This window comes from Equus przewalskii, chromosome 26 (genome assembly GCF_037783145.1).
Source record: "Equus przewalskii isolate Varuska chromosome 26, EquPr2, whole genome shotgun sequence".
NCBI lineage: Eukaryota > Metazoa > Chordata > Mammalia > Perissodactyla > Equidae > Equus > Equus przewalskii.
Window position 1 is genome coordinate 20,774,827 of NC_091856.1, and position 25,015 is coordinate 20,799,841.

Below are 25,015 nucleotides of genomic sequence, written 5' to 3' on the forward strand. Positions count from 1 at the left end.
GAAGTGCTCAGAGTTAGGGATGACAAGCTCCTGACAAGCACATTTCCAGGACAGAAGAAGGAAGGAGGTTCTCACCTGAAGAGGTGGGAAACAGGTAGGGGGTGTCAGGCAGTGAGGAAAAGAAGAGGCAAGGGACAAGTTCATCACTGTTAAATTATGGCAGTCGATTGTCAGCTCTCGGTGTTAACTGCTGCTGGGGTTCTATAAAACATTTCATTGCTCTCTACATAATGGGCCTGTAGGATTCCAGCCTGGCTAATGCCAAGTCCCCACAATGTCACTCAGAGACGTGGTTACTACTTGTGTCTCAGTGGATAGGCACCACCTTCCAGGGTTCTGTTCCTCTCTGCTAGAAGCTCTCTCTCCCAGCGGTTGGAGAATGGAGGGAGGGGGAGTTGATGTTAATTATTTATTACCACAACAAGGCAACAAGAGCACCAGTGATAACAGCTAACACTTCCTATGCTTCTGTTGGGAGCTCTCCACCAAGTGGGGAGCTTTTGTGCCTTATCTCATTAAATCTTCCTGGGGTCCCAGTGAAATGGACACCATACTATCTGCATTTTCACAGAGCAAGAAATGGAGGCTCAGAAGGCTACGAAGCTCATTCAACGTCATACACCTGATAAAGTGCAGGGCAGATCTGTCTGCAGTCTATGCCCTTAACGGGGGACAGAGGAATCAGAAGCCAACCATCAAGAAATCTTTCAAAAATGCTACTTTCTTCATACAACCATTGTTTTTAGAGCTGGAGAGGACCTTATAGCTCTTAGTCTAGTCACATACTTGTATTTCACAGATGCAATGACCCTAAAGCCCAAAGGGTTGGTGTCAGTGCTTATTGATTCAGAGGCTGTAGAGTCATGCTCTCAAGATCTGGATCCCAAGTCATGACTCAAGGCCTGAGGCAAATGCTGCCTTCTCTGTGAAGTTTGCTCACAAGTCCCACTGGAAGAGATCTGATAGCTTACTATACTCTGGGGATTCCATTCCTAGAGCTCTCACCATCCCCAACTGATTTTGCTACTCAGCATAAAATAAAACTTGGGCCCAAACTTCTATGAGACAGTCAGTGGCAGAGCCAGTGTCAAAAGGCCTAATTTCCAGCTGACAGTGATATTCCTGAGTTTGGTGCATGAACAGATCGGCTGTTACCAATGAGCCTGAATATGTCAGGTGTTCAAAAGAGCAACATGGTCTTCAGAAAAGTCATGGTCTTCCAGAGGAAGTGGGGATGGGATGTGTTTTAGAGCTGAAGGAGATTCAGATTACAGAGGGACTAATATTTATTCAGCAGATACTCAGATACTGTGCTAGGGTATCTTGTTTAATTCTTATGCAACTCTGCAACCTAGGTTTTATCTTTTCTGTTTTACTGAGGCTTGTAGAGGTAAAGCAACTTATCTAGGGTCACATAATTAAAACGTCAAAAGCTAATTTGAATCCACAGTCTGTGGCCTTTTACACTACTATTAGGTTATAAGTTATCTGAGGATAGAAAGTTTGTCTTAGTCACATTCATATTTGCATTCCCTAGCACAGTTCCAAGACGTAGGAAATCCTCAGAAAATATCTGCCAAATAAGTAAATGAATTATAAATGAGGATATAAAAATGTGAATGAATGAAAGAATTGATGGATAGATAAGTGAATAAATGATGCAGTATAAGAGTGGATGAATAGATACATGGGTGAATGGGATGGATAGATGGTTGGATGGATAAATGGATGGATGATCGGTAGGTGGGTGGATAAGTGAATGAATCATTGAGTGAGTGATTAAAAGAAAAAAACGAATGAGTTGAATAATTGGTGAATAATGCTCACCTTGTTAACAACTGTAGCTTTCTAGGTAGGTAAGGGAGGTGGCCTATAGTTTCATAATTAGGGTACATGAAGAGAGCTGGTCTCTAGAACTCTATGTTACAGCTTATGATGGCTGCATCCAGGTATGGTAATACTCATTGAAATGGGAAACAAAAGAAAAATGAGGCTTTTTTCCCTCTGGGTTTAACAGATGAGTCTTAGAATGACTTCCTTTTGCATTTCCAGAAGTTTGGATGCAAGAACTCTAATATACTTTATGAAGGAGTGATAATGGCACTATTTCTAAGGTCTGGCTAGATCTAATAATAAAAAATTATATGTATATACATATACACTGTGTAAATGTACTTCAGATATGCTAATCTAATATTTTTCAGAGGAGATAGCATGGAATTGAGAAAAGAACACCAGGCAGGGACTCCTCTCCCGGCCCTTCTTGTTAACTTGCCACTTTCCCTCTCTGGGCTGCAGATTCTTCATCAGTAGGGGAAGTGGTTTTGAGTTTCTGGCCTCCCCGGGCCTTTCAGCACCAACCTTATATGATTCTGTGACTCATTATGGCTACATTTCTCCAATGGACACTCTAAATCTTAGCATCTCAAGGTACACACAAAGGCTGGCCTATAAAACATTTGGCTAGCCTGGACAGATTACTCATGCCTTGCTGCCCAGACTTAAAATCATTCTGTCTACTTCATATTCCCCATGCACCCAAAATGTCTTACTTGTAGAGACCGTCGGGCTCCAGACACTTGAAGATGACGGAGTAGATACTGACTTCAGGGACCTCTCCATGGCTTCGACCAGCTGCTACACAAGATGTGCCCAGGCCAGAGAGCAAGTCATCGGCAAAACTCAGGAATTCTCCTGGAGGGAGACAAAGAAAGATGAGCTCCCCAGCTCAGGCCTTGGTGAGCAGACATTCTTGCTGTTGTCCAAACCCATCAAATGTCTGAATACCATTATGAAGAGGATTAGTGGACTGAACAAGCACAGGATATGAAAATGACACAGATTAGTATCTTGCCCTGATGACTCTTTGTTTAAATTTATGCCTGAGGGCCGTGTCCGTTGCCAAGTGATTAAGTTCACACGCTCCGGTTTGGCAGACCAGGGTTCACCAGTTCGAATCCTGGGCGTGGACCTACACACCACTCAACAAGCCATGCTGTGGTGGCATCCCAAATAGAAGAAGTAGAATGACCTACAACTAGGATATACAACTATGGACTGGGGCTTTGGAGAGAAAAAAAAGAAAGAAAAAAAAGAGGAAGATTGGCAACAGATGTTAGCTCAGGGCCAATCTTCCTCACCAAAAAGCATACCTCTAAAAAAATATATATAATAATCATAATAAATTTATGCCTGAATTTTCTCAACTGTAAAGTAGAAATACTAATACCTACCTTTATAAGATTGTAGCAAGGTGCAAATGAGGTAAACTATTGTGTGATAAAAATGCATGAAAAGGCAATAGGGGGACAGTACTTTCTGTCCAGACTAGCTATTCTGGCCTTGTCATTGCCTTTAACTTCCTCTTAACTCCTTGAGCAAGGCCCTCCCTTCTTGGAGCTGCATGTTCCTTCCTTGCATAATGAAGGAGTTGGACTAAGGATGTAAAATAAGTTTCATGTCACATGGTCACTCTTATGCACTGGTAATGGATTCATGGAGTGTTATGTTGAGATGGAGAGAGACATGGTCCAGCTAAGAGGGAAAAATTTCCATGATTGATTAGTGATGAAGGTCATGGGACAGGAAGGAACAGCGGAAGTACAAGTGCTCCCAATGCTATAATTTCTAAAAGTCAATCTAGCCATCAGATTTTAGGAAGCAGATGAAGTTTACTGGAAATCGGACTAAGAAAGAAGACTAGATGGAGGCTGGAAAGATTAACTGAACATTTGGAATCTTGAGATCTAGTCTTCGTCTGTGAAGAATTTGCTGTATAGCTTTGGGCAACTATGTTCCATCTCTACACCTTAATTTTCTCCTCTGTAAAAGGTGCTAGAATCACTATTAGAATTTTTGGAAAAATAAAATAAAAACATAAATGTGCACAAAGACTAAGTTACGAGGATAAACACTGCAATGCTATTTAAACTAGCAAGGATTTACAAACAACTAAATGTTCAGTGATGTTGAAACATCAATATCAATTATAATTCAATGATGCAATAGAATATTTTATATTAAAATAATTAAAATAATATTGTGGAAGAATATAAAGTTATATAAAAAGATATTCATGACATTTTAAGTTAAAAAACAGGTTACACTATTACAGATTAATCTGGTTTTTGGTGGAAATTTTACATGTATATCTATTTAGAAAGAAAAGGAAAAAATGTAGCAAGTATGTAATAGTGGCTTTGTCTGGAAAGTGAGACAAAGGGTACTTTTTCTCTCGTATTTTTGCTTATCTCTACCTTAAAATTATCTACAATGAACATGTCTTGCTTTTGTAATAAGGAAAAAAAAACAATAAAAATTACTTAAAAATAGGTAAGATAAATGAGCCAGACTAAACGGGCTCTAAGCTCCCTTCTATTTCTGAAATTGGATGATTTAGGATCAAAATGGTCATGTGAGGTATTTTATACCACACAGTATGAAATGGTATGAGGCCTCCCAACTGTTGATTCTTTGTTCTCTTTCACGCCTGATATGGAGTGCCTCACATTCTCTACTCACATATATTCTCAATAATAAACAAGAGGGGGATGTTCGTCCAACTATATCCTCTCTACTTGGAGTTAAGGACAATCCAATATAATGAAACCATCATGGCACAGTAATGTTGGCCAAGTGTCTGAGAAGACTGAGACTCAGAGGAAACACATGGCACTTCTCTACCAGGGAACTGGGTGGGCAGAATATACAGGTCATTTCTTACTGATCTTTCAAAGAAAAGTTTCATTCTTCACTCACAAGAGAATCATGTAATACCTGTCTAACTGAATTGTCTGCATGGCCCTGAGATTCAGGTAAACAAAAGTTCTATGGTCCAATACAGCAGATCTGATGGGTAGTGTTTTTCTGTTTTCCACTTTTTACAGACACAACATGCAGTTTATGGACTTGATATGTAGATGCCAGAGCAAGTGTCGGAATCAGGCCAATGTCAGCGACATGTAAGTTCAGCTGCTATTGCCAGACAGATTTGGAAATGTAGTCTAGTTTCACTATTTATTGCAAGCCCCTTAACCTCTCAAAGTCTCAGTTTTCCTTTCTGAACGAGGGGTCAATAACTCTTTTATGAGTTTGGAAACTCGAAAGAAAGTATGAGTCTAGGAGAAAATTCTTTGTCTAGAACTAGAGATTTGCTGGAAAATGAAAAGGTAAACAAAACCTTTTTTCATCACAGATTTTGGGATCCTCCATTTCTGCTTTAGGCCTCTTATGTCAGCTTCTTCCATAGTAAAACCATAAACCAACAATGTCTCTCCTCCAATAGGTCGCAGAGCAGAGCAATGCATGGTGTGAAAAATGAAGAAAAAGGAGGAAAATCATGGAATTATTCACTGGATGGACTGAGGGCTTTGTTTCTCTTGGTTTCTCAGGATTCCAAGTCTGGCTGCTTACATTTGTTTTCTTTGAGCTTGGATCCATGTCTGTCTGCTTTTCAATTTGTTTCCAGATAGCCATTGAAAGAGTTGGCCCTTCATGAGGGAATTCAGCATGGCTTGTGGCCTGTATTTAACTGTCTTCAAGCCAAAAGATGGTTGACATTCATTTTCAAATGGGCATAGCTTTCCAGATATTTCCATGCATTTCAGAATAATTCAGATGATGGATAAAAGCCCCATAAATATGTCAGGTCAATAAGATCAGCACACATCTCTACAGTTTAAAGGTTTAATTCAAGTGAAGAAACTAGATAACAACATCCTTATAATGTCCAATATATAACTAGTCACATCAAGGACATTATAGGAATATTGAGTTCCCAGTTCTAGTTGGGACTATATATACATAACGACCTTCAAATAAAAAGAGTTAAACCAACTTTGCTTTTTTCCTTTTACTTCTCATAACATTCAGTCCTAATGAGGTAAATGTCAATATCGCCACTGTAAAGCTGAGGTTAAGCTCACAATTTTAGGAAGGGATAGAGCTGAGATTTGAACCCATATCCTCCTAACTCCAAAGCCATACCTTTTCTTTTATACTATGCTGCCTCCTAGAGAAAGTTTAAGAAAGATAGTGTTTGAAAGCATGTTTTCTCAATTCTGTTCAGTTTGCGATTGAATTCATGCCACTCTCTTAGCTCTAGGGGCTTGGAGAATGAGACAATAAAAGAAATGGTCCCTGACCTTCTACAGCTTGTAATCTGACAACAGGAAGGGTTGTTAAATAAAAGGACAGACTCATAAAGTAAATTGTAAGATTGCTTTTCTTGGCACTCTATTCCAGAAGGTTTAAATGCAACCTAGACGGAGACAGGTAAACAGGGCGATCCCTCACTGGCCTTCCTCACCTAGTGGAGCAGGGGACTAAAGGGTGCTTCTCTATGCACAAATGCAAATCAGTGCAACTTGACACGTGTTGTGGTTCCACAATATACCATACTCCGCATCTGGCAGCAGTACAATTGAATGAAAAATAATATAGTGTAGTGGTTAAGAGGCTGGGTTCTGAATTTATACTGTCTAGGATTAAACCCTGGTACACCCCCACTTACAGCTTGCCTTGGACAGGTTCCTTGACTCTCTATATCTATTTTCTCATATGTGTAATGGGTATAATAATAGTCTCTAACTTACAGTATTGTTGTGAACATCATACAAAATATTGTATATATTGTTTGCAAACCAATTAGCACAATGTACAGCACATAGTAAGAGCTCAAAAATATATCAACTACTATTTTTGTTGTTTTTGTTATTATTGTTGATGTCATCATAACTGAGGAGACATAAGGACACTTAGAGATTATTTTTATCCAACCTGCTCCTTTTCCAGGTGACAAAACTGAAGCCAGAGAAGGGAAGTGGCGTGTCCATTGTCATATACAAAGTGGGAGGTAGACCTGGAACAAAAATTTTATCTCTTGACTCCTGTAGCCTATGAGGTAATGCATATCAGCCAACCCATGAGATAAAATTGCTGAGAACTGCAGAGCTTCCACAGCTGCCCCAGGAGTCCTTGCTCCTCAGTTTCTATCCAACAGTTTCCAACACGTGAGCTACATTTACTGGGCATTTACTCCGTGCCAGGCACATAGTTCTACCACACCACCTTCTTAAACTTGGAATCGCTGAGAAATTCACTGAGTTCCAATACGTAACATATTCTAACAGTGGTTTGCAAATTAGAATACAGTAGTCCCCCCCATATCCACGGTTTCACTTTCTGTGGTTTCAGTTACCCGCAGTCAACTGTGGTCTGAAGATATTAACTGGAAAATTCCACAAATAAATGATTCGTAAGTTTTAAATTGTGCGCCAATCTGAGTAGCATGAAATCTCATGCTGTCCCGCTCCATCCCTCAGGATGTGAATCATCCGTTTGTCCTGCGTATCCACGCTGTACATACTACCCACCATTAGTCACTTATTAGCCTTCTCAGTTATCAGATCTACTATTGTGGTACCACATTGCTTGTGTTCAACTAACCTTTATTTTCCTTAATGAGTCCCCAAAAAGCAAGAGTAGTGATGGTGGCAATTTAGATATGCCAAAGAGAAGTTATTGTTCTTAATCTATTATGGTTCCTAATTTATAAATTAAACTTTACCATAGATATGTCAGTACAGGAAAAAACATAGTATATATAGGGTTCAGTACTACCTGCAGTTTCCGGGCATCCCCTGGGGGTCTTGGAGCATATCCCCCACGGATAAGGCGGGACTATCGTATCTAGAACTCCAGGGGTAAGACGGAACAGCAGATGTGGCAGGGGCTGAAATCTGTCTTTCTATACCCACACTAACCTTCAACCATCAGGTTTGGTGGAGGGGGGACTTTTAAAAACGTTAGCAGAAAAATTTTATTGCCTAAAATGTTTGAAACCCAAAATTCTGCCATTCCCTGACAGAAATGCAGAGGCTCAGGAATGTTGCAACCCCATTCAAGGCTTCGCAGCCACTCTGGGGCAGAGACCAGAATCAAACCCAGCTCTTTTGCCTCTGAGCTCCATGCGTCTTCCACTAGGTTACCTCTGTCCCCGCTCCCTGGACCATTGTTATGGCCACGTGGCAGGACCCTCCGAGACCCAGGCTGCTGCTGCTGCTGCCTCGCCCAGGCCTTTCCAAGACTCTAACATTCTTTTTCTGTTTTTCTTTCCTTGAAAACAGATAGGGAGTTGGGAGTCGCTGTACAGGAATGTGCCTGTTCCCCATTATGGCTCTTCTGGGGCTGTAACCCGAGTGGGCTCGGGCCAGACCCCCACACATTTCTTTATCCACTCAGACTCGAGCCTTGCTCTCATTACCATCCCCAGAAAAGGTCAATCAGGATTCTGCTGAAGCTTCAGAACCAACCCAACAAAGCACAGAGCAATTTTTCTACACGCCCCACCCCCTGCCTCAGTTCTCTCTTTCCCTCTCCTTTCATCACTCCCTCAACCCTCTTCCTCCTCGCTTTCCCTCTCCCTCTCTTCCTCCCCTCGCTCTCTGGCTTCTGATTGAGTTGAGGTCACAGTCAAAGCCGGCCACAAGAGCAAATTGAAAACAGGTTGGGAGAAAAGCAGCAAAGAAATGCCAAAACGGAAGGGGCGGGAGCAGTGAGTTATTTAGCCCAGGTGGGGAGAAAGGTCCCTGCTCAGGACTCCGCAGTCTTTTCAGGAAACGCCAAGGGGATTTAGAGGCCACTCTGGGTCTGGCCTCTCTCTAACCTACAGATGCTCCTGGCTGGGGTGCTCAGGGAGAAACAGGGTTCTGCGCTGCCCCACCTTTCCTTACTTGGGCAAATGCAGAAATTCATTCTGAGGCCTTGTCAGTGACAAAATGCATCTCTGAGGGGCTCACATCTATTGGCTGCAGTTGGTTTATTTCTTCCGAAACGTGATGCTATTTTAAATCTGCAGAACCAGTGTGTGATGATTCTCACCTTAATCATAATGGCAGGAAGAGATATGGGAAAGAGAGTGGGTTTTGGGGGGGCAGGTGAGACCTGCCTTTGAAGCCAGGCTTCACCACTTGGGAACTATATTGTCCAGGGATGGATGATTACACTCTCAGAGACTGCTTCTTTATCTGGAAAGGAGAGGACCACCAGAGAATCAGGCAAGGAATAAATAAGATAATATATGCGGCATACCTGCTACACGGATGGTGTACCAATGTTAGCGCTCTCCTACCCCCATCAGGTCTCACTGGTTTGTCTGACAGCAAAATTTTTAGTGATCAAATTCAGCTGCTTTTAGATACATTACATAATATCTAACTTCCTAGAACCTTTCCTTTTTCTAGAAAAGGAAGTAATTTTAAAAAGAAGGAGGGAAGACAGGAAAAAGGAAGGAAGGAGGCAAGAATAGAGGGAAAGAAAATGTTTATTTAGCTCCTATTATGTGGCATCAACAGCGCTAGATATTTTTTACTTATATAGTCTTGAATAAACATTCAAAACAACCCTGTCTTGGTTAATATTCAGTACAAACTGATGAATTAGGTTAACTGTGCTTTTGCAAATGAGGAAATAGGTTTAAGGAAGGCACAGTAAAGGTGAGAACCAGGACATTTGAGACCCAAAGTCTGTGCTTTCCTGACTGAACATTTGCTTCCAGACTGTGAGATGCTTACAGCTGGAGCTGTGTTTTGGTCACTTCTGTGTCACCAGGACCCAGCATGGGGCTGGCCATACAGATATTTGTGGAATTCTGTGAAACTGAACTTCAGTGGTTGATGCCTGATCCACCCCCATCTCCCCAACACCAGCAACTGGTGGTAGAACTCTCTTTTAGGAGAGCCAGGCTGCCTCATGTGTGATCTCTTTCAGGAGTGCATAAGACTCCCTTGGTACAGGAAAGAAGGGACTGCCAAAAAAATAGCGGTGGCAAAAATGGCAGTGATGGCCTAGCAAATATCTGCTGAGGGCTCCCACGTGCCAGGCCTTGTTCTAAAGGACTTCTGGCTCATCCTCAGGCCAGCTCTCAAGTGGGTATCTGTTGGTTTGACTTGCTCTAAACCCCTGCCTCCACCTTCTGCCAATAGCATCCCAGTTTTCCATTGGGAAACCAGCTCTTCCCCAACTTCAGTCTATAAGATTTAGGTGGACCTAAGGCCTCCACCCTCCTCCAGAGCTGGGCATGTGATCAATGGCCTGATATCCCATGTCAGACGCCAAAAAGAGATGAACAAGTGAGCAGTTAGTCTGATCAATCAGACTGATTCCTGGGACAGAGACCAAGTCCTGATGACATCATTTGAGGCCTTGGAGCAGTCGTGTCTAAAGCTAGATGTACCCTTGGATGTTTCAAATATATACGTCAGTATTTTTCCTATTCTGCCAATGCTAGTTTCCATTTGTTTTTCTGTTACTTGCAACCAAGAGTCCTACCAGATACAAATCTTATCCGGTAGGTTTTATGATTGCCATTTTCTAAATGAAAAAAAAGTGTTCACAAGTATTAAGCAAGTTGCCCAAGGTCACACTCCATTTAAATAACAAGGCTGGACTTCAAATCCAGAACTGTCGGACTCCAAAACCTGAATCTTTCCCACCATAAAACACTGCCTCAGGGAAAGGACACAAAGATTTCATTATTCAAAAAGAATCACTGAGTATTTCCAACATCCTGCCTCCTCCAGCCCTGCCTGCTGACCTCATCGCCTGTGCTCCCTTCCTCATCCCCTCACTGCAGCCATGCAGGCATTCTTCCTCTTCCTTGAACCTACTGCAGGCCCTCTGCATCTGTGGTCTCCACTCCTAGAGAGCTTTCCCCAAATCTTCGCATGGCTCACTCCCTCTCCTTTCCCAAATCGCTGCTTAAACCTTGCTTCCTCAGAAAGGCCTTCTCCAGCTACTCAATCTAATCTAATCACTCTCTCTTCCCTCTCCCTACTTTACTTCTCTTCATAAAACTTATTGCTATCTTTCATGTATTGATGAATTACTGTATTGTCTGTATCTCCCAGTGTAAGCTCCATGGAGAAATGACTCTGTTCACTCCCCACGGTGCCTGTACGCAGCAGGTTCTCCATAAATATTTGTCGAGGGAGTGAACGTATTTACTACGTCCTGTAAACTAGCTGATGGCTGGGAACACAGCATGAGGAAGAATGTCTTAGTTTGCATTCCCTGGAAAGCAGAGCCTCAGAGAATGGCTTGGGTACAGATAGGTTATTTGGGAGGTGATCCCAGGAACCGGGCGTGGGGAAAAGGGGAGGCTAAGGCAGGGGAGAGGGAAAGTCAATAGAGAGGTATGTCATGTCATTGGCTACTGTGAGTGACGTGGGTTCTATTCTCCAGGGACCATCTAAGAAGTACATAGGATGTCTCCCAGAATTGTTTGGCAGAAAGTCGGGGAGCTTGACCACTTATCTTCCAATTCCTAACGTCCATTGATTGAGATTCTTCCTGGGAGTATAAATTTCTCCAAACTTTTTAGCTGTGCTTACACATGGACCTACGGAGCTCCCTCAATCTTGCACAAAGCTATGGGGCAGAAAGTGGAAGCATGCATTTGAGGTCACCGGCAGCACAAGGTGAGCCTGGTTGTGCACAGAACTGCCCACCATAGCTGTGGCTGAAATAGCCATGGGCCAAGAGGATATGGCACAACCCCAGCAGGACTGCTACAGAGACCCAATTTCTGCCTTTGAGGAATGTATAGAAAGAGCAATTGATGTGCCTTCCACACTGAGGTCTGGGACAAACCTGTTAGCCCCACTGTTAAAACAGTCTGCAAACAGTTATTGAACACCTACTAGGTACCAGGGAAAGGATTAGCCACGGCGGACACAGCGCTGAGCCACCAGGGTGAACCCCTTCCTTGTGGTACTCACAGCTTAGCAAAGGGGAATTGCAATGGTTGCTTTTATGAGCAACCTGCCAAAGAGTCCTACAAGTTGTTATCAACACAGAATTTAATATTAACCTCAGCATTAATATGCACTTGGCTAATAGAGCCTGCCCTTTTCTACAGTTGGATTAATTAGGGCCACAAAAGCCCTCGTCATTTCCACCATCTCGAGGACAAATGATGCTAATACATTTGGCTGGAGTGGGTATTGCTAACATGTGTAAGGAGAGGACCAGACTGCGGAGGAGGAGGAAGGGTGAAGGAATGCCAAGCCCCACCCCCATTACTCTTTGAGAACCGCAGTGTGTGTCTACTGCCATCGTAGCACTCATCCACAGAGGGTTTTCTTTTCTTTCTTTCCTTTTTTAAATCACATTCCTAAATGTTATACTATTGTGAAGTGGAAAGAACCAAGTGTACAAAATGTGCTTCTCATCAGATTCTCAGTTCCCCTAACACTTCCAACTTTCTATGGGCTGAACACTTCATTTGATGTCTCCCTCTCTGTGCAAAAAGGCAGAAACCTTGTGTGCTGATGGTGGGCCCTAATAGCCCCTTTGACCACAAATGTGATGAAACAGCATATAATCTGGCAGAGCTGGAGTTATTATTCTCATTTTGTCGAAAAGAGAAGGGAGGCTCAGAGAGTCGGGGCAAGTTGCCCAACCACACAGCTACTACATTGTGAAGCTGGGACTTGAACCTGGGTTGATCCAATTCCAGAGGCTGTGGTTTTTCCACCACAACATACACTTTCTAATTGTTCTGTCTCTATGAACTACTCAGTCTCCTTGTCTCTAAAATGAGGATGTCAGTGTCCACTCTACAGGGGGGTCATGAGAAGTGAATTAAGTCCATCAAAGTACTTTGAATCTGCAAACTGTGATGCATAGGTAAGGGACTGTTGCTAAGGGAACTCCAAAAAGTGCCAGGTGAGGTGATGAACATATCAGATGGGTGCTTTTGGAGTTAGAAGAAGGGAAAGGAGGCCATCCTTTGGGAGGTACTGAGGTACGTTGGTGTTTAGCCCCCAGGACACAGCAGGGCACAGAAAGTATGATGATGAAGGACCTTTGCCAACCTGGAAATATGCCCACAGGTGACACAGAGGAATTCCTGTGTCACAGGAAAAGAGAAAGATGATGGCAGAACAAGGATGCTCTAATGTCGGGAAATTTAGTACTAGCTTCTAGGTACTGGACCTTCCAGATCTCTTCTCCTCCCGACTCACTGCAGAGCTGGTTTCTCTTCCTTCATTTCAGCTGAAGTTCTACCTTGTTAGAGCCCTCTGCACCACCCTATCTAATGCAGATCCACACTGCCCCCGTTCTATTATTCCTTATCATAGAACTCTTGTGACAACCTGGAGTTACTGTGTTCATTTATTTATCTCTTTATTTTCATTCAATTACTAAAAGGTTAGCTCCATGAGTTCAGGAGTCTTGTCCGTCTTGTTCCATCTTGTTTATGGTGTCCCCAGTGTCTAGCAGAGTGTGGGGGACACAGTAGCCATTCATTAAAGATCCATTGAATGAATCGAGGGAGGGGTGAGGCTGGAGAGGTAAGCAACTGAGGACTCAGCCAAGGTTCTGTAAACGTGCTGAGACAACTCCTCGTGTTCATACCTTAAGTTTTTGCTTATACCCAAAATCTTTCCAAAAGCTTTCCTTGGCCACACCTCCATCCAGCAAGGGTCAGGCATCTCCTCTGGGTTCCCACAGTGTCCTTGCTTCCCACCATTGTGGTCCTTAACCCATTGTCCTGAAATCACCCATTTAGGGTCTCCCCCCACCATGGATGGGGAGGACTTATGGAAAGGGACCCAGTCTGTCTTATTCACCATCTGAACCCTGCACCTGGGCTTAGGGAATGAGTGAGTTGATGAACAAGCATGGCCTCCATCGCAGCTAGAAGAAAGCCCACAAGGATAAAGGTGGGATAGGGTTTCTTTGCGCACCAACCTTTAAATTGTGCTGGAAAGAACAATCCCATGAGGTCAGCAGATCTTGTGTGAAAGAGATGAATCCACAGTCAGGGAATAGGAGCTGTGCCCCTGCCTCCCTGTACAAATCGGTTCACCTCTCTCCACCAAAGCAAAGGGCCATGACAGAAAGTGCATCAAGCACTCTCCTCACCTTAATCTGATTTGATCTGCGACTAACCCCAACACTGTGACCCTCATTATTCTCCTCTACATCTGCCTATTACTTTGGGTCCCCACTCCTAGCCTCCCTGGGCTCTCTGCCTACCTGCCAGGCCCCCACACCCCAGGAAATCTCTCTCATTCCTATTATTGCTTCTTGGTCTCTGCCCAGCCCTGGCATTTCTGCCCAGCCAAGCCATCTGCTGTATCACATCAGCATCTACACTGGCTGCCCACAATCACGTTGACTCTTGTCTCTACCATGAGGACTGCCTTTCTCTTCCTACAGCCCTCTCCTTCTGTAAAGCCCTTTAGAGTTTACAATTCATAGCCTACCTCATCATACCTAAGCTGCACAAGTTCTCCATGAGGTGGGCAAGATGAGATGAAAGAGAAAAGTCTCATTCTATAGAAGGATATACTGAAGCTCAGGAAAGGAAGATGCCTTCCTGAAGCGGTACTAGGGCTGGATCACACACTTCCTGACTCCTGATCCAGGGCTTTCGTAGCTATACCATGTGCTCTTGTCTCCTCATCCAGACTGTGAGCCCAACCATGACCAATACAGTTTTACAGCCAACCCTTGAAGGCATGCACTCTTACTGAGCCCTCCACACATTTAATGATTTAGACAATTACATTTACCAAGACAGAGATATCAAATCCCCTTTGGGGAAGAAAAAGTAGCAGAATAGGCAATATTGTGCTCAGTCCTGGGTTTGAATCCTAGCTTTGCTAAACGACTCCTCTAAGCAAGTTACTTAAACTCTCTAAGCCCCATTTTCTTTATCTGTAAAATGGATGTAAAAAGGACTATCTCAAACGAATCAATGGAATCACATGGAGAATTAATTTAGACAATGTATGCAGCACTTAACATGGTGCCTGGCACATGGGAAATATTCAATAAATGGCAGCTTTGTTATTGTTATTATGAAAAATACTAATTCGTGAACCATTTCATATGGGTAAGGAGAGGAGGAATTCAACAATCCAGGGAAAGTGAATCAACCTCGTGAGTTTAGCACCTCTTGCTTCTCCCAAACCAAGGCTGCACAAACTACCTGCCCAGAGATTAAAAACTGCTGAATGCCCAAAATGTCCCTCCCTTTTCCAAACATATACCTCCAACCCTGTGGTTAGCAGATAGCCGCAGGATTATCTTCAGTAGATAAGGGAGCCTCCTTTGTCTTTCTTTCTCCCCACTAATGGGGACCAAGCTTCAAACCCAAATCTGACCAGGGCCCTCCAAAGTAGCCTCTGGGGACTCCATCAAGGCACCAGGGAGGACTGAATGGGATCCCGAGGCCATTCCATTCGCCCAACTCATTGCCCCACCACACTTGCACACACACACATGCACACACACACAAACGCACATCCCACTCCTCATCCCATCCTTGTGCCCTGGCCCTACAGCAGGGAGCTTTCAGGAGGGTGGAGAGAAGGCTGGCAAAGATGAGTCAAGTTTTTGGATCGTGCAAGCAACACCATTCCACCGGGCTGAGGTGAATCATTGAGAAGGAGGTGGGACCTGGGAGGTGGCAGAGAGAGGCAGATTTCCAGCTGAGAGAGAGACAGACAGACACACAGAGAGAGAAGGAAATAAGAAGGAATAGAGAAAGACAGTGTCAGAGAGAGAACCACAGCCAGGAAGTATTCAGAGACAGAGAGAATGAAGTAGAAACAGACAGCAATAGATAGGAACAAAGAGAAAAAGAGAATCATACACATATGGAGAAACTGAGAGAGAGAGTCAGAGAGATAGAGATGGGTAGAGATCAAAACAGAGAGAAATGGAGACAGAAGGAGACCAAGACTAAGAGAAACGGAAGGAAGAAAGGAAGGAATGAAAGAAGGATGGAAGGAAGGAAAGATACTATCCAGAAACAGCAAGGGTGAGTATCAAAACAAGAAAAGAAATAGGAGAGACAGAGGCAGAGAGAGATGTATAGAGTGAGGGCAGGACGCTGAGAACCTCCACTGCAAGACCAGGAACAGAGGATAATACCTGGCTGTTGACACCGCACACATCTCGGCTCTCCCGAGGGCTGGCTAGTTCCTCTTATTCCATTCTCCACGGCCTTACCCAGTGCCCTGGACACAGGAGACAAACCCTGGGCCCAGAGGGTGGATGCTACTCCCTTCCCTCTTCAGCTTTGGACCAAAAACAAAGACAGCCAAAGCCCATATCTCCCCAAGCCTGGCTGGAGAAGAACCTTGGGATCCCACTGAAATCACACAGGGAGGGTGAATTTCTGGAGATGCTCAGAGGCCAGAAGGGCCTCCACCAGAGATGGTCACCCTTGAGCATCTGACCAGGGCAACTTTAGTGACCTCTGGTCCCACCTATTCCAGGGGAAATGACCTGGGAGGTAAAGAAAGGAGAGTGAGTAGGTGACAGCCTTTCTTCCAAGTCCCCTCATCTATCCCTCCCCCATACACACAGATTTTTTTTTCACTCTATTAAAATGACTCCCTGGCTTCCCCATTTATATTAAAATTTTCCTTTAAATAGAGATGGGGAAACAAGTTCTCTCTTCAATCCACAATGAATGCTATAAAAGGGTTTTCAAGCTTGGAAAATTTGGCTGGTCAGTTTTTCCTACTGTTTAATACATGCCTTAGGTTACACTGAATGAGTAAACATGGTTTATAAGCTTCTAATTCATACCTAGCCCTGTGAGTTTATAGCTTTACATATATATTTAGTAGTATATAGTGTGTGTGTATATATATATATAAAGTATAGTATACATACATACAGTATTTGCATATATATAGTATACATATATAAAATATATCTGTATATAGGTATTGTGTATGTGTATATATACACACATATGCAATACATATATATTTATATATACACACATAAACACACACACAATATTCACATCTATGAGTGTGTGTGTATATATAAGTAACCCCTCAAATTTGTATAGCTCATTAAGGTTTACAAAGCACTCTCTTTCTCTCATTTGATCCTCACACCAACCCAGGGAGGTAGGCAGGGTAGGATTATTGCTCTCAGCTTTCTGGTACCTGTGGTTTAAGGCAGAGGCTCCAGGGACCCGCAGGTCTCCTAGGGGTCACAGCCACACCAGTTACCCTCTCCACAGTCACGCAGACTGATTTCATGAGTATAGGTTGAGCAGTACCCACTTCTGGATCTGCAAGGACCCAAAGCCAAGGGGAGCCTGAGGCATGAAATCTGTTTTAGGCCTTCATTATATAGACTGGAAGATTAAAGCTCAGAGAGTCACTGCCAGCCTATATGATGCCTCTGTGCAAATTAGAAAAAAAATCCCTTCCTTAAGACCTTTTCCTTCTACATATCTGAAAACTGTCCTAATAATCTGATTGATTAGAATGAGACACGTGATGAGTGACTAACACACGTCTACGATGCCTATAATTGGAATGGTGAGCTGTTCAACGTGGTAGCCTTCTGCACTGCCATACTGTGCTACTGTACGTGACATTCCTGGGATGGAGCTCAGCCAAGATCAGGACAGAGAGGAGGGCAAGAGAGAGGGTAGGGAAGGTCAGATGCGAGAGGGACCACCTGGACTGCGGGGTCTAAGATGACAACTCACTTCACTGGAAGTATAACAGGAGAAATAATAACAACTAGTGTTTATTAAGCACTTAACGATGTCTGATGCTTACAGAAACCCTTGAGAGTGGGACATATCTCTAACTACTGTTCCCATTTCAGCCTTTCCTTCTCAACTAATAATATTAAGAATTTGAACACTCACCATCTTTAAGGTACTATTCCTAGTATTTCATGTACTTCATCTCATTTCAGCTTCACAAGAATTCTAAGAGCTATTTCCTCACATTGACAGATGAAGATATTGAGATTCCCAAAGGTGCAGTACCTCACCGAACGTCATGCAGCAAATTGCGTAGCTGAGATTTGAGTTTGAGGAGGAAAGCGTAGAGGTCAGAGAAAGCATCACGTCCTCCAAAGAGGACTGAAATGCTTTACATGCTCAATCACTACTGACTATCTCAGCACACCAGGTCCTACTTCATATATTAGGGCATCAATATCCAGCAAGGGGAGATGATTTGCTTCAAGTCACATCACATGAAGCAGCGGCCAACAATGAAAGCAGCTGACTTCTCATTCTGTGTGTTTTCCTCTGTCCCACAGTCTACTCATCCCTTTAAGCGCACTGAGGTTGTTGATGAATGAAGCCATCTGGATGACGTATTCATGGAGTTTCTGCTCTGGGGACACCATGGTGGCTCCTGCCCATTTTTCCCTGTTACCTAGCTTGCCTCCTTGTTTCCACCTCTCCCTCACTGACTACCCAATGGATGCAAATGGACATGGATAGCCATCAAGAATTTAAAATTAAAAAAAAAAAAAAATCGAAGCCAGGAGTCTGACACAACAGGCAAAGCACCATCTTTGGATACCAACAGAACTGGGTTTTCTGGCTTCAGCACCTTCTTGTGTAAATGGGAATAAGAACTCCCACTCTGATGAAATGTTGTAAGGATTTAATGTGATACAAAGCGTCTGGTCCAATGCTTGCCCTTGATCCATAAAATATGTTTCCAAGGCAAGGGGCAGTGGATATTGGCCAGGGATGCTCACATTGGGCTAGAACTTTACAGCGTACATGGCATCCATATCTACTAACTCCTTACCATAGTCTCGAACACCTAAGTGACCCAGGGCCTCACTACAGGTGCACTAGAGCCCCCTGTTCTCTCCCCTGGCTGACTCCACTTCAGTGGCTCTGAAGTCACATCGGCAGAGAGGTATTCCCTGATTACCTTAGCTAAAATGCCATCCCCCAACCTCTATCCTCATCCCATGCTTTATTTTTCTTTCAAGTACATCTTACTCTTTGACATTATACTGTGTATCTATTATTTTATCATCATCGCCCCTACCTCCCAACACTGGAATACAAGCTCTATGACAGGAGGCACTTTGTTTTGTTCACTGCTGGATCTAGAATAGTGTTTGGTGCATAGTAGGTGCTCAATAAGTGTACATTGAATAAGTTAACACATAGTTCCTCATGAAACATGCAAGATCTAGCCAGGCTGGCATTCTGATTCCCATTTTACATGTGAATAAACGGAGGCCTGGGGAGGTAAAGAAACTTCTCCAAAGCCCTTCAGCTGGTAAGTGATAGAGGTGGGCCTCACAAGCTGAGCTGTCAGACTCAAATCCAAAGTTCTTTCTATCCCATCAAGTTGTATTTCCTGTTATCGCTCCCCTTCACCTCCAAAATAAACACTGGGGAGTGGGTGTTACTTGGGATTCTGTTGCTTAGGTGAGAAGCCACAGGAGATGGAGGCATTAGGAGTGATTTCCCCATATGTTCTCCACCAAGACACAGGCCTTGCCAGGGCCATCCTGTAGAAAATGCAGAGCACTGGTTCTTGGCTGGGAGCAGGCAGCAGAGCCATCTTCCAGACCAGCAACCGGCAGTCAGAAGGAGGAAGGGAGTGGTATCAAGTCAGGAGAATGTGGGAAGAGGGCAGGAAGGGATTGCTGTAGCCATCTCCAAGGCGCCAAAGAGCTAGGCAGGAGAAGTCCACTTGCCCTTTCAGAGCAATTTCCGCTCTATAAAGAGGTGATGACTTACTTCCTTGCCTGGAGGTTTCCACTTGCCTCCAGGGGACAGCCAAGTCCTGCAGGGAAGGGAGGGACTCACGGAATCCCCAGAGAAGAAAGGAACCTGGGCTTGGATTTGGGCTGTGCTCTGACTTCCTTTATGACTCACCTGCCCTCTCTGGATGTGGGTTCTCTCATCTATTAAAATAATGCTTCGGCCTAGAGGAACTCTGGGGATTGGTTTGGGGGAGAAGCTGTTGAGAAAAACATCTGCCATGCCATGTGCACATGCCACAGGCTGGGAACTGTGATTGGAGCTCTACATACATGATCTCTTTAATCCTCACAGAAACACGTGAAGTGATTATTATGCTTATTTTTCAGCTGAAGAAAAGGAGGCGTAAGATCCATGATCATGTTCAAATTCACATAGATGATGAATAATTATTAAGATTAGAACTAAGAACTATCCAGACTCTGAATAATTTGTCCCCCTTGAATGCAGAGTTGGGGTATTGTCATCCTCAGAGTCAGAGCTGGGGCCCTCAGAGACCATTGAAGTGAATCTTCTGTTTCCCAGATGGAGAGACAGGCACAGAAAGCTAAGTGACTTGCCTGAGGTCACACGACAGGGTAAAAACACAGTTTAACTAGAACCAAGACAGACTTTTCTACTGAGCTAAAGAGCAAACAAACATGTTAACGGTAGTCCACATTCTACCAACATTGGCCACGTGAGAAGAAGGTGGGCAGCCTGTTGGTCTGAAGGGCAAGAGTTCCTAGGAAAAGTAGCTCTTAAGCCTTCCCCTCTATATCACAACACTCGATATTCCCAGGGCCTAACAAAGTGCTGGCACCTCGTGAATATTCAAGATATTTTTGAATGAATGAATGAGTGAATGAATTCTCAGGCCAGATTCATTCCTCTCTTCTTGCTATTCTTGGCAACTTCCCACATTGGGACTTTTGTTCACATTTGTCTCCTAGTCTGATATGTTCTTTCTGTCCTTCTGCAAACTCAATCCTCAAGCCCTGGCTTCAGGCTCACGGCCATCCCCACCACCTTCCTGCTCCACAGTCCACTTCAGTTCACCGGGATCTTACTTGTTTATAAACCCGGGCAAGTTTCACAGCTTTTCTGAGCCTCAGTTTTCTCACCGACACAATAGGGATGGCAGCAGAGTCTCCAGAGAGGTGCTGTGGTGACCCTTGAAGTCAGGCGAGTTCAGTGAGGCAGGCATTACACACTCGCTCCATGGCGGCCTGGTGGTATTGTCACGGTCATCATCTTCATCATCTCACCCAGTTCCACAGCCTATAGGAGTTTCATTATGCTCCACTCACTCTTCTAGAAATTCAATTCCCCTTCAATGTGTTCTCTCAACAGGACCAGTCAACAGCCTATGAGGTAGGTGTGTGTGAGTGCACACATGCATATGTGTATGTGTGTGTACACATATGATAAAGACCCCCATTGGGAAGCCCTGATCCGTGAAGGTATCATTGACATCCTTGCCCAAATGCATGGCACTTTACAGTTTATAGAGCGCCTTCCATTTCTTTTTTTCACTTGATCCTTACAGCAACATTTCTGAGCAGAAGATCTTACTTTCATTTTATAGATGAGGAAAGTTGAAGATCAGAAGGGGAGTTGACTTGCCACAGTGTTAAGTGTGAGATATAGGATTACTGTGAAGGATCTAGGATCTGGACCCAGCTCTGCTAGCTTCCTGTTAAAGGACTTTTCCTCAGCATCTCCATACACACGATAAGGGGATTATTAGAGAGCAAAGAAGAGAGTGCTTCCACAGAAGGATGCGCTGGGAAGAAAACAAAAGGCAGGGATATGGAAGAAGGAAGAGATAGTTTAGAAAACCTGAGCAAGATGGAGTTGAGAAGATCCCCTGGGTGCAGTTTTTCAGGTTGCAGTGAGAGTGTGGGGCTCACCCTCTGCAGCATCTTTTCTATCCCACACCTCTTCTCCACCTCTGAATTTTTAGGCAAATTCCCCAGTAAGCTGAATTTTCAAATAGTTCCCATTTGTATATCAATATGAATCTTGATTTTCTCCTTTTTTTCTGGTGACAGAACGCTGATTTTGATTAGAGGTCAACCCCTCAGGAAATGGCAAAGCCTACATTGTAAGCCAACTATTGTTTGGCAATGGTTGCTGGAGTGGTGGACATGTGAGCCAGACATAGGGAAAGTATGCTGGAGGGCTTCTCAGAAAGGTTTCCTTTCTGTCTTAAGATGGAAACATAGAAAGAGTCCATTTCCTCTTTTGAATATGTCTGAACATAATGTTTCGAAGCCTCACAGCCATCTTGTGATCAGTACCAGGCAGCCTTCTCGCTACCAGCCTGAGGAAGGAACCAGCACACAGTTGGGGACAGAAAAAACAGCATTATGGAGAACTACAGCTGGATCTCTGAGGTGTCACATTTGGATCCACCCCATCTCTGGACTTCTGGTAACATGAGATAATACATTTCCTTAGCATTAAAATTGTTTTAAGTCAAAGTTACTGTTATTTGCAGTCAAAGGCCACCTGACTCCTCTTGGTGGCTCTTATGTCCAGCCTGCTTTGTAACACAGAGTTCTCACTAATGTTGTTATGATCTACTGAGTCAGGTAGTCTGAAGTTATTAGTCACAAATAATAAAGATAAAATATTTAAGAATGTTTGGTTTTTTAGCTAATCTAAACCAATGGTCCTCAAACTTTATCAGCCATCAGAATCACCTGCTGCGAGGTTCTTATTAAAACACAGATTGCTGGGCCCCACGGCCAGAGTGGTGAATTTAGTAGATCTACTGTGGGGCTTAAATTTCTAACAAGTTCCAAGATACTGCTGTTGCTGCTGGTTTGAGGACCACATTTTGAGAACAAATAATGTGGACACTTTTATAATAATGTCCCTCACATTTATTTGCACATAAATATGATTTCTTGGGCAAGTGAAAAAGGAGGTAGGACTATAGCTAGTAGTCATGCACCTGGAAACTTGCAGGGGAAGTGTGTCTTGCATTGACCATTGGCACCATTCATATGCATCACGTGGAAATAAAGGTTGACATCCAAGCTTCCAGATGCCTATCGCTTCAGACTGAGAAAGCCTAGGACACAGGTACAGTGATTGAATGACAACAAAGAATGATGTTCCTATCTTCATCCTCCACCTTGAGGCAGCAGCTATGTTTGTGAGATCAAAAGGTACTAACTCTTGTCTTTATTAAAGTCACCATTGTGGTCATCACTTAGACTTTATAAATTTCTTCCACATCCACCATCTCATTTAATCTTCACAACAACACTGTGAGTAAGATCATTATGATTACAAACAGGGTGAGAAAGAGGAGAATGAGGGAGAAGAGGAGGCGGCAGACAAGAAGGGGAAGGAAGAGGATGACTCCAGTGCACAGATGTGGAAACTGAGGCTAAATGACTTGTCCTTGTGATATAGCAAGTAAATTTCTGAGCTGAGACTCAAGCCCAGGTCTATCTGCCACTAAATTCTGTATTCTCTCTATTAAACCATCTTTTTGGTGAGTTGGCACAGGTATTAAGTATGGATAAGAAAAAGAAAATTCAGGAATTCTAGAGCTATCTCATCTTCCAAAAGAAGGCTAACTTCTTGCTTCAGATACACTTCAGATGCCCTGACAACCCATCAAGCATCTTCTTTCAGCCAGAAACAGCAGAGACCCAAAAAACAAGGCAGAAAAATCTATAGGATTCAGAATAACTAACATAAAGTTGTAGGAGAATCTCTTATAACAATAGCTATAACCTATTATTTAAGATGCAGTTCTAATGAGCTTTACCTTCTGATTACCAAGTCCACTGTATAATTTAGAGACAAATTTTTAAAAAATAATAGCTAATAAGTGACACAAGGCAGTGTGATAGCAAAGGAAGAGACAGCAAGACCAGCAAAAGCAGACTTAGGAACTCAAACTTGTTCTCAAGAGGATGTAAACACTTTGAGATGGAGAGGTTGATCAAAAAGAAAAGACAAGAGAAGAGAATACGCCTGCTTATATCCAAGTAAACCAGAAGTATTTGGTCACCAGCAGAGTTGACTCAGCCTATTGGGATGGCAGGGTATAGGTGGGTGGGTTACTGTCTCCTTGGCATTAAAATTGAAGGTTAGAACGTCTTCATGCAGAACTGTGAAGACTAGCAATATTATACAGAAAGATCCTAACAGTTCTTGGCCCAAAGTAGGCCCTAAATAATAGTAGGCTCTTGAGATTTTGATAATGACAATTATTCAAGATGGTTTTAAGAAGGAACACAAATGAGGCAGGGAGCACAGAAGAGGCACAGATGGGATGGTGAGCACGTTTGGCTTCGGTAGATATAGGCACTTCTTATTTAACCAGGCCCTTGACACCAGCTTCAAATATTATTTTCTAAAGTCATAATTTGTTAAACCAAGCAGTTTGCGGGCCTTACTTCACAAATTGTTACTTGGCTGTTTCAAAAGCCTCCCATAACTAGAACCAGCCCTCCAAGAAACAGGCAGAGAGTCAGAGCTGAGTTCCACGAGGAAGCATTGTCTCAGGGGCTGCAGATTCATGGAATATATTTTTTGGCCAGTGCTAGTTGGATTTTTTAGCAAGGAGAGAAAAGCCAAAATGTTTTTTAAAAAAAAAATCACATAGCTTATATGCTTAGATTTGGACTGAGGTCTGTCTCCCTCTAAAACTCTGACATTATGGATGCTGCTTCCCTGTGTCATTGACAGACTATTTCTAACATGAGTTGGATACCTTAGTGAAAGGCAAAGAAAAGTGACTCTTGGTGGGAGAAAGATTGAGGCTCTTATTTTTGAGTGGCTTCTACAAATGTCTACATTTTTCACCAGAGTAGGAAAAATGTCTTTTTTAATTTTGTTATATAGTCCTACCTAGTAGGTGCTATGTGGAACATAACTAAGTTGACTGGAAGGCAAGTGAATTGCTGAAACACAGTGCTTCACTATTTGAGCCATAGGTCTTAACCACCATGGGTAAATATGTTTCCATGGGAAAATGTGGTCAGAGCTCCCTTCTGTGCTGAGCTTCCAGAAACACCTTATCCTTGCAGCTTTTCCCTGATTTCTGTGAAGCAGCATGGTGTAATGGAAAGAGTTCTATATTTAGAGCAGGATGACATGAGTTCCAGTCTGTTTTCCTGCTCTCTGAGTTGAATGACCCTTAGACTCTCTGAGTCTCAGTTTCTTGATCTGTCAAACAGGCCTGAGAAGTCCTGCTTCTTTGGAGTTTTCTGAGCTTAAAGGAAGTAACGTTTACAGAATCACTTTGAAAATTGTAAAGCTCCTGTACAATTTTGAAGAGTTGTTAGTAACTCTCCAATCTGTTAGGATGTGAGCTCCGCTACACAACTTCTACATGAAAGCCAGCATTCACCTCTCAGGGCTCCAGGGCCAAGGTCCAGGCCTCTCTGTGGAGATGTGCCTGTTTCTGTCTCTAAGCTGCCCAGG

The 25,015-nt window shown here is 43.3% G+C and overlaps 1 protein-coding gene across 6 annotated transcripts in view; it reads right to left on the minus strand.

Moving 5' to 3' along the window:
- Positions 1 to 25,015, minus strand: part of ASTN2 (astrotactin 2) — an 827,990-nt gene that overhangs the window by 50,550 nt on the left and 752,425 nt on the right. For all 6 annotated transcript variants that reach the window (XM_070596244.1, XM_070596246.1, XM_070596242.1 and 3 more), the window contains one exon: positions 2,553 to 2,694. In XM_070596244.1, the coding sequence (XP_070452345.1) occupies positions 2,553 to 2,694 (142 nt within the window). The remainder of the gene's footprint in view (positions 1 to 2,552; positions 2,695 to 25,015) is intronic.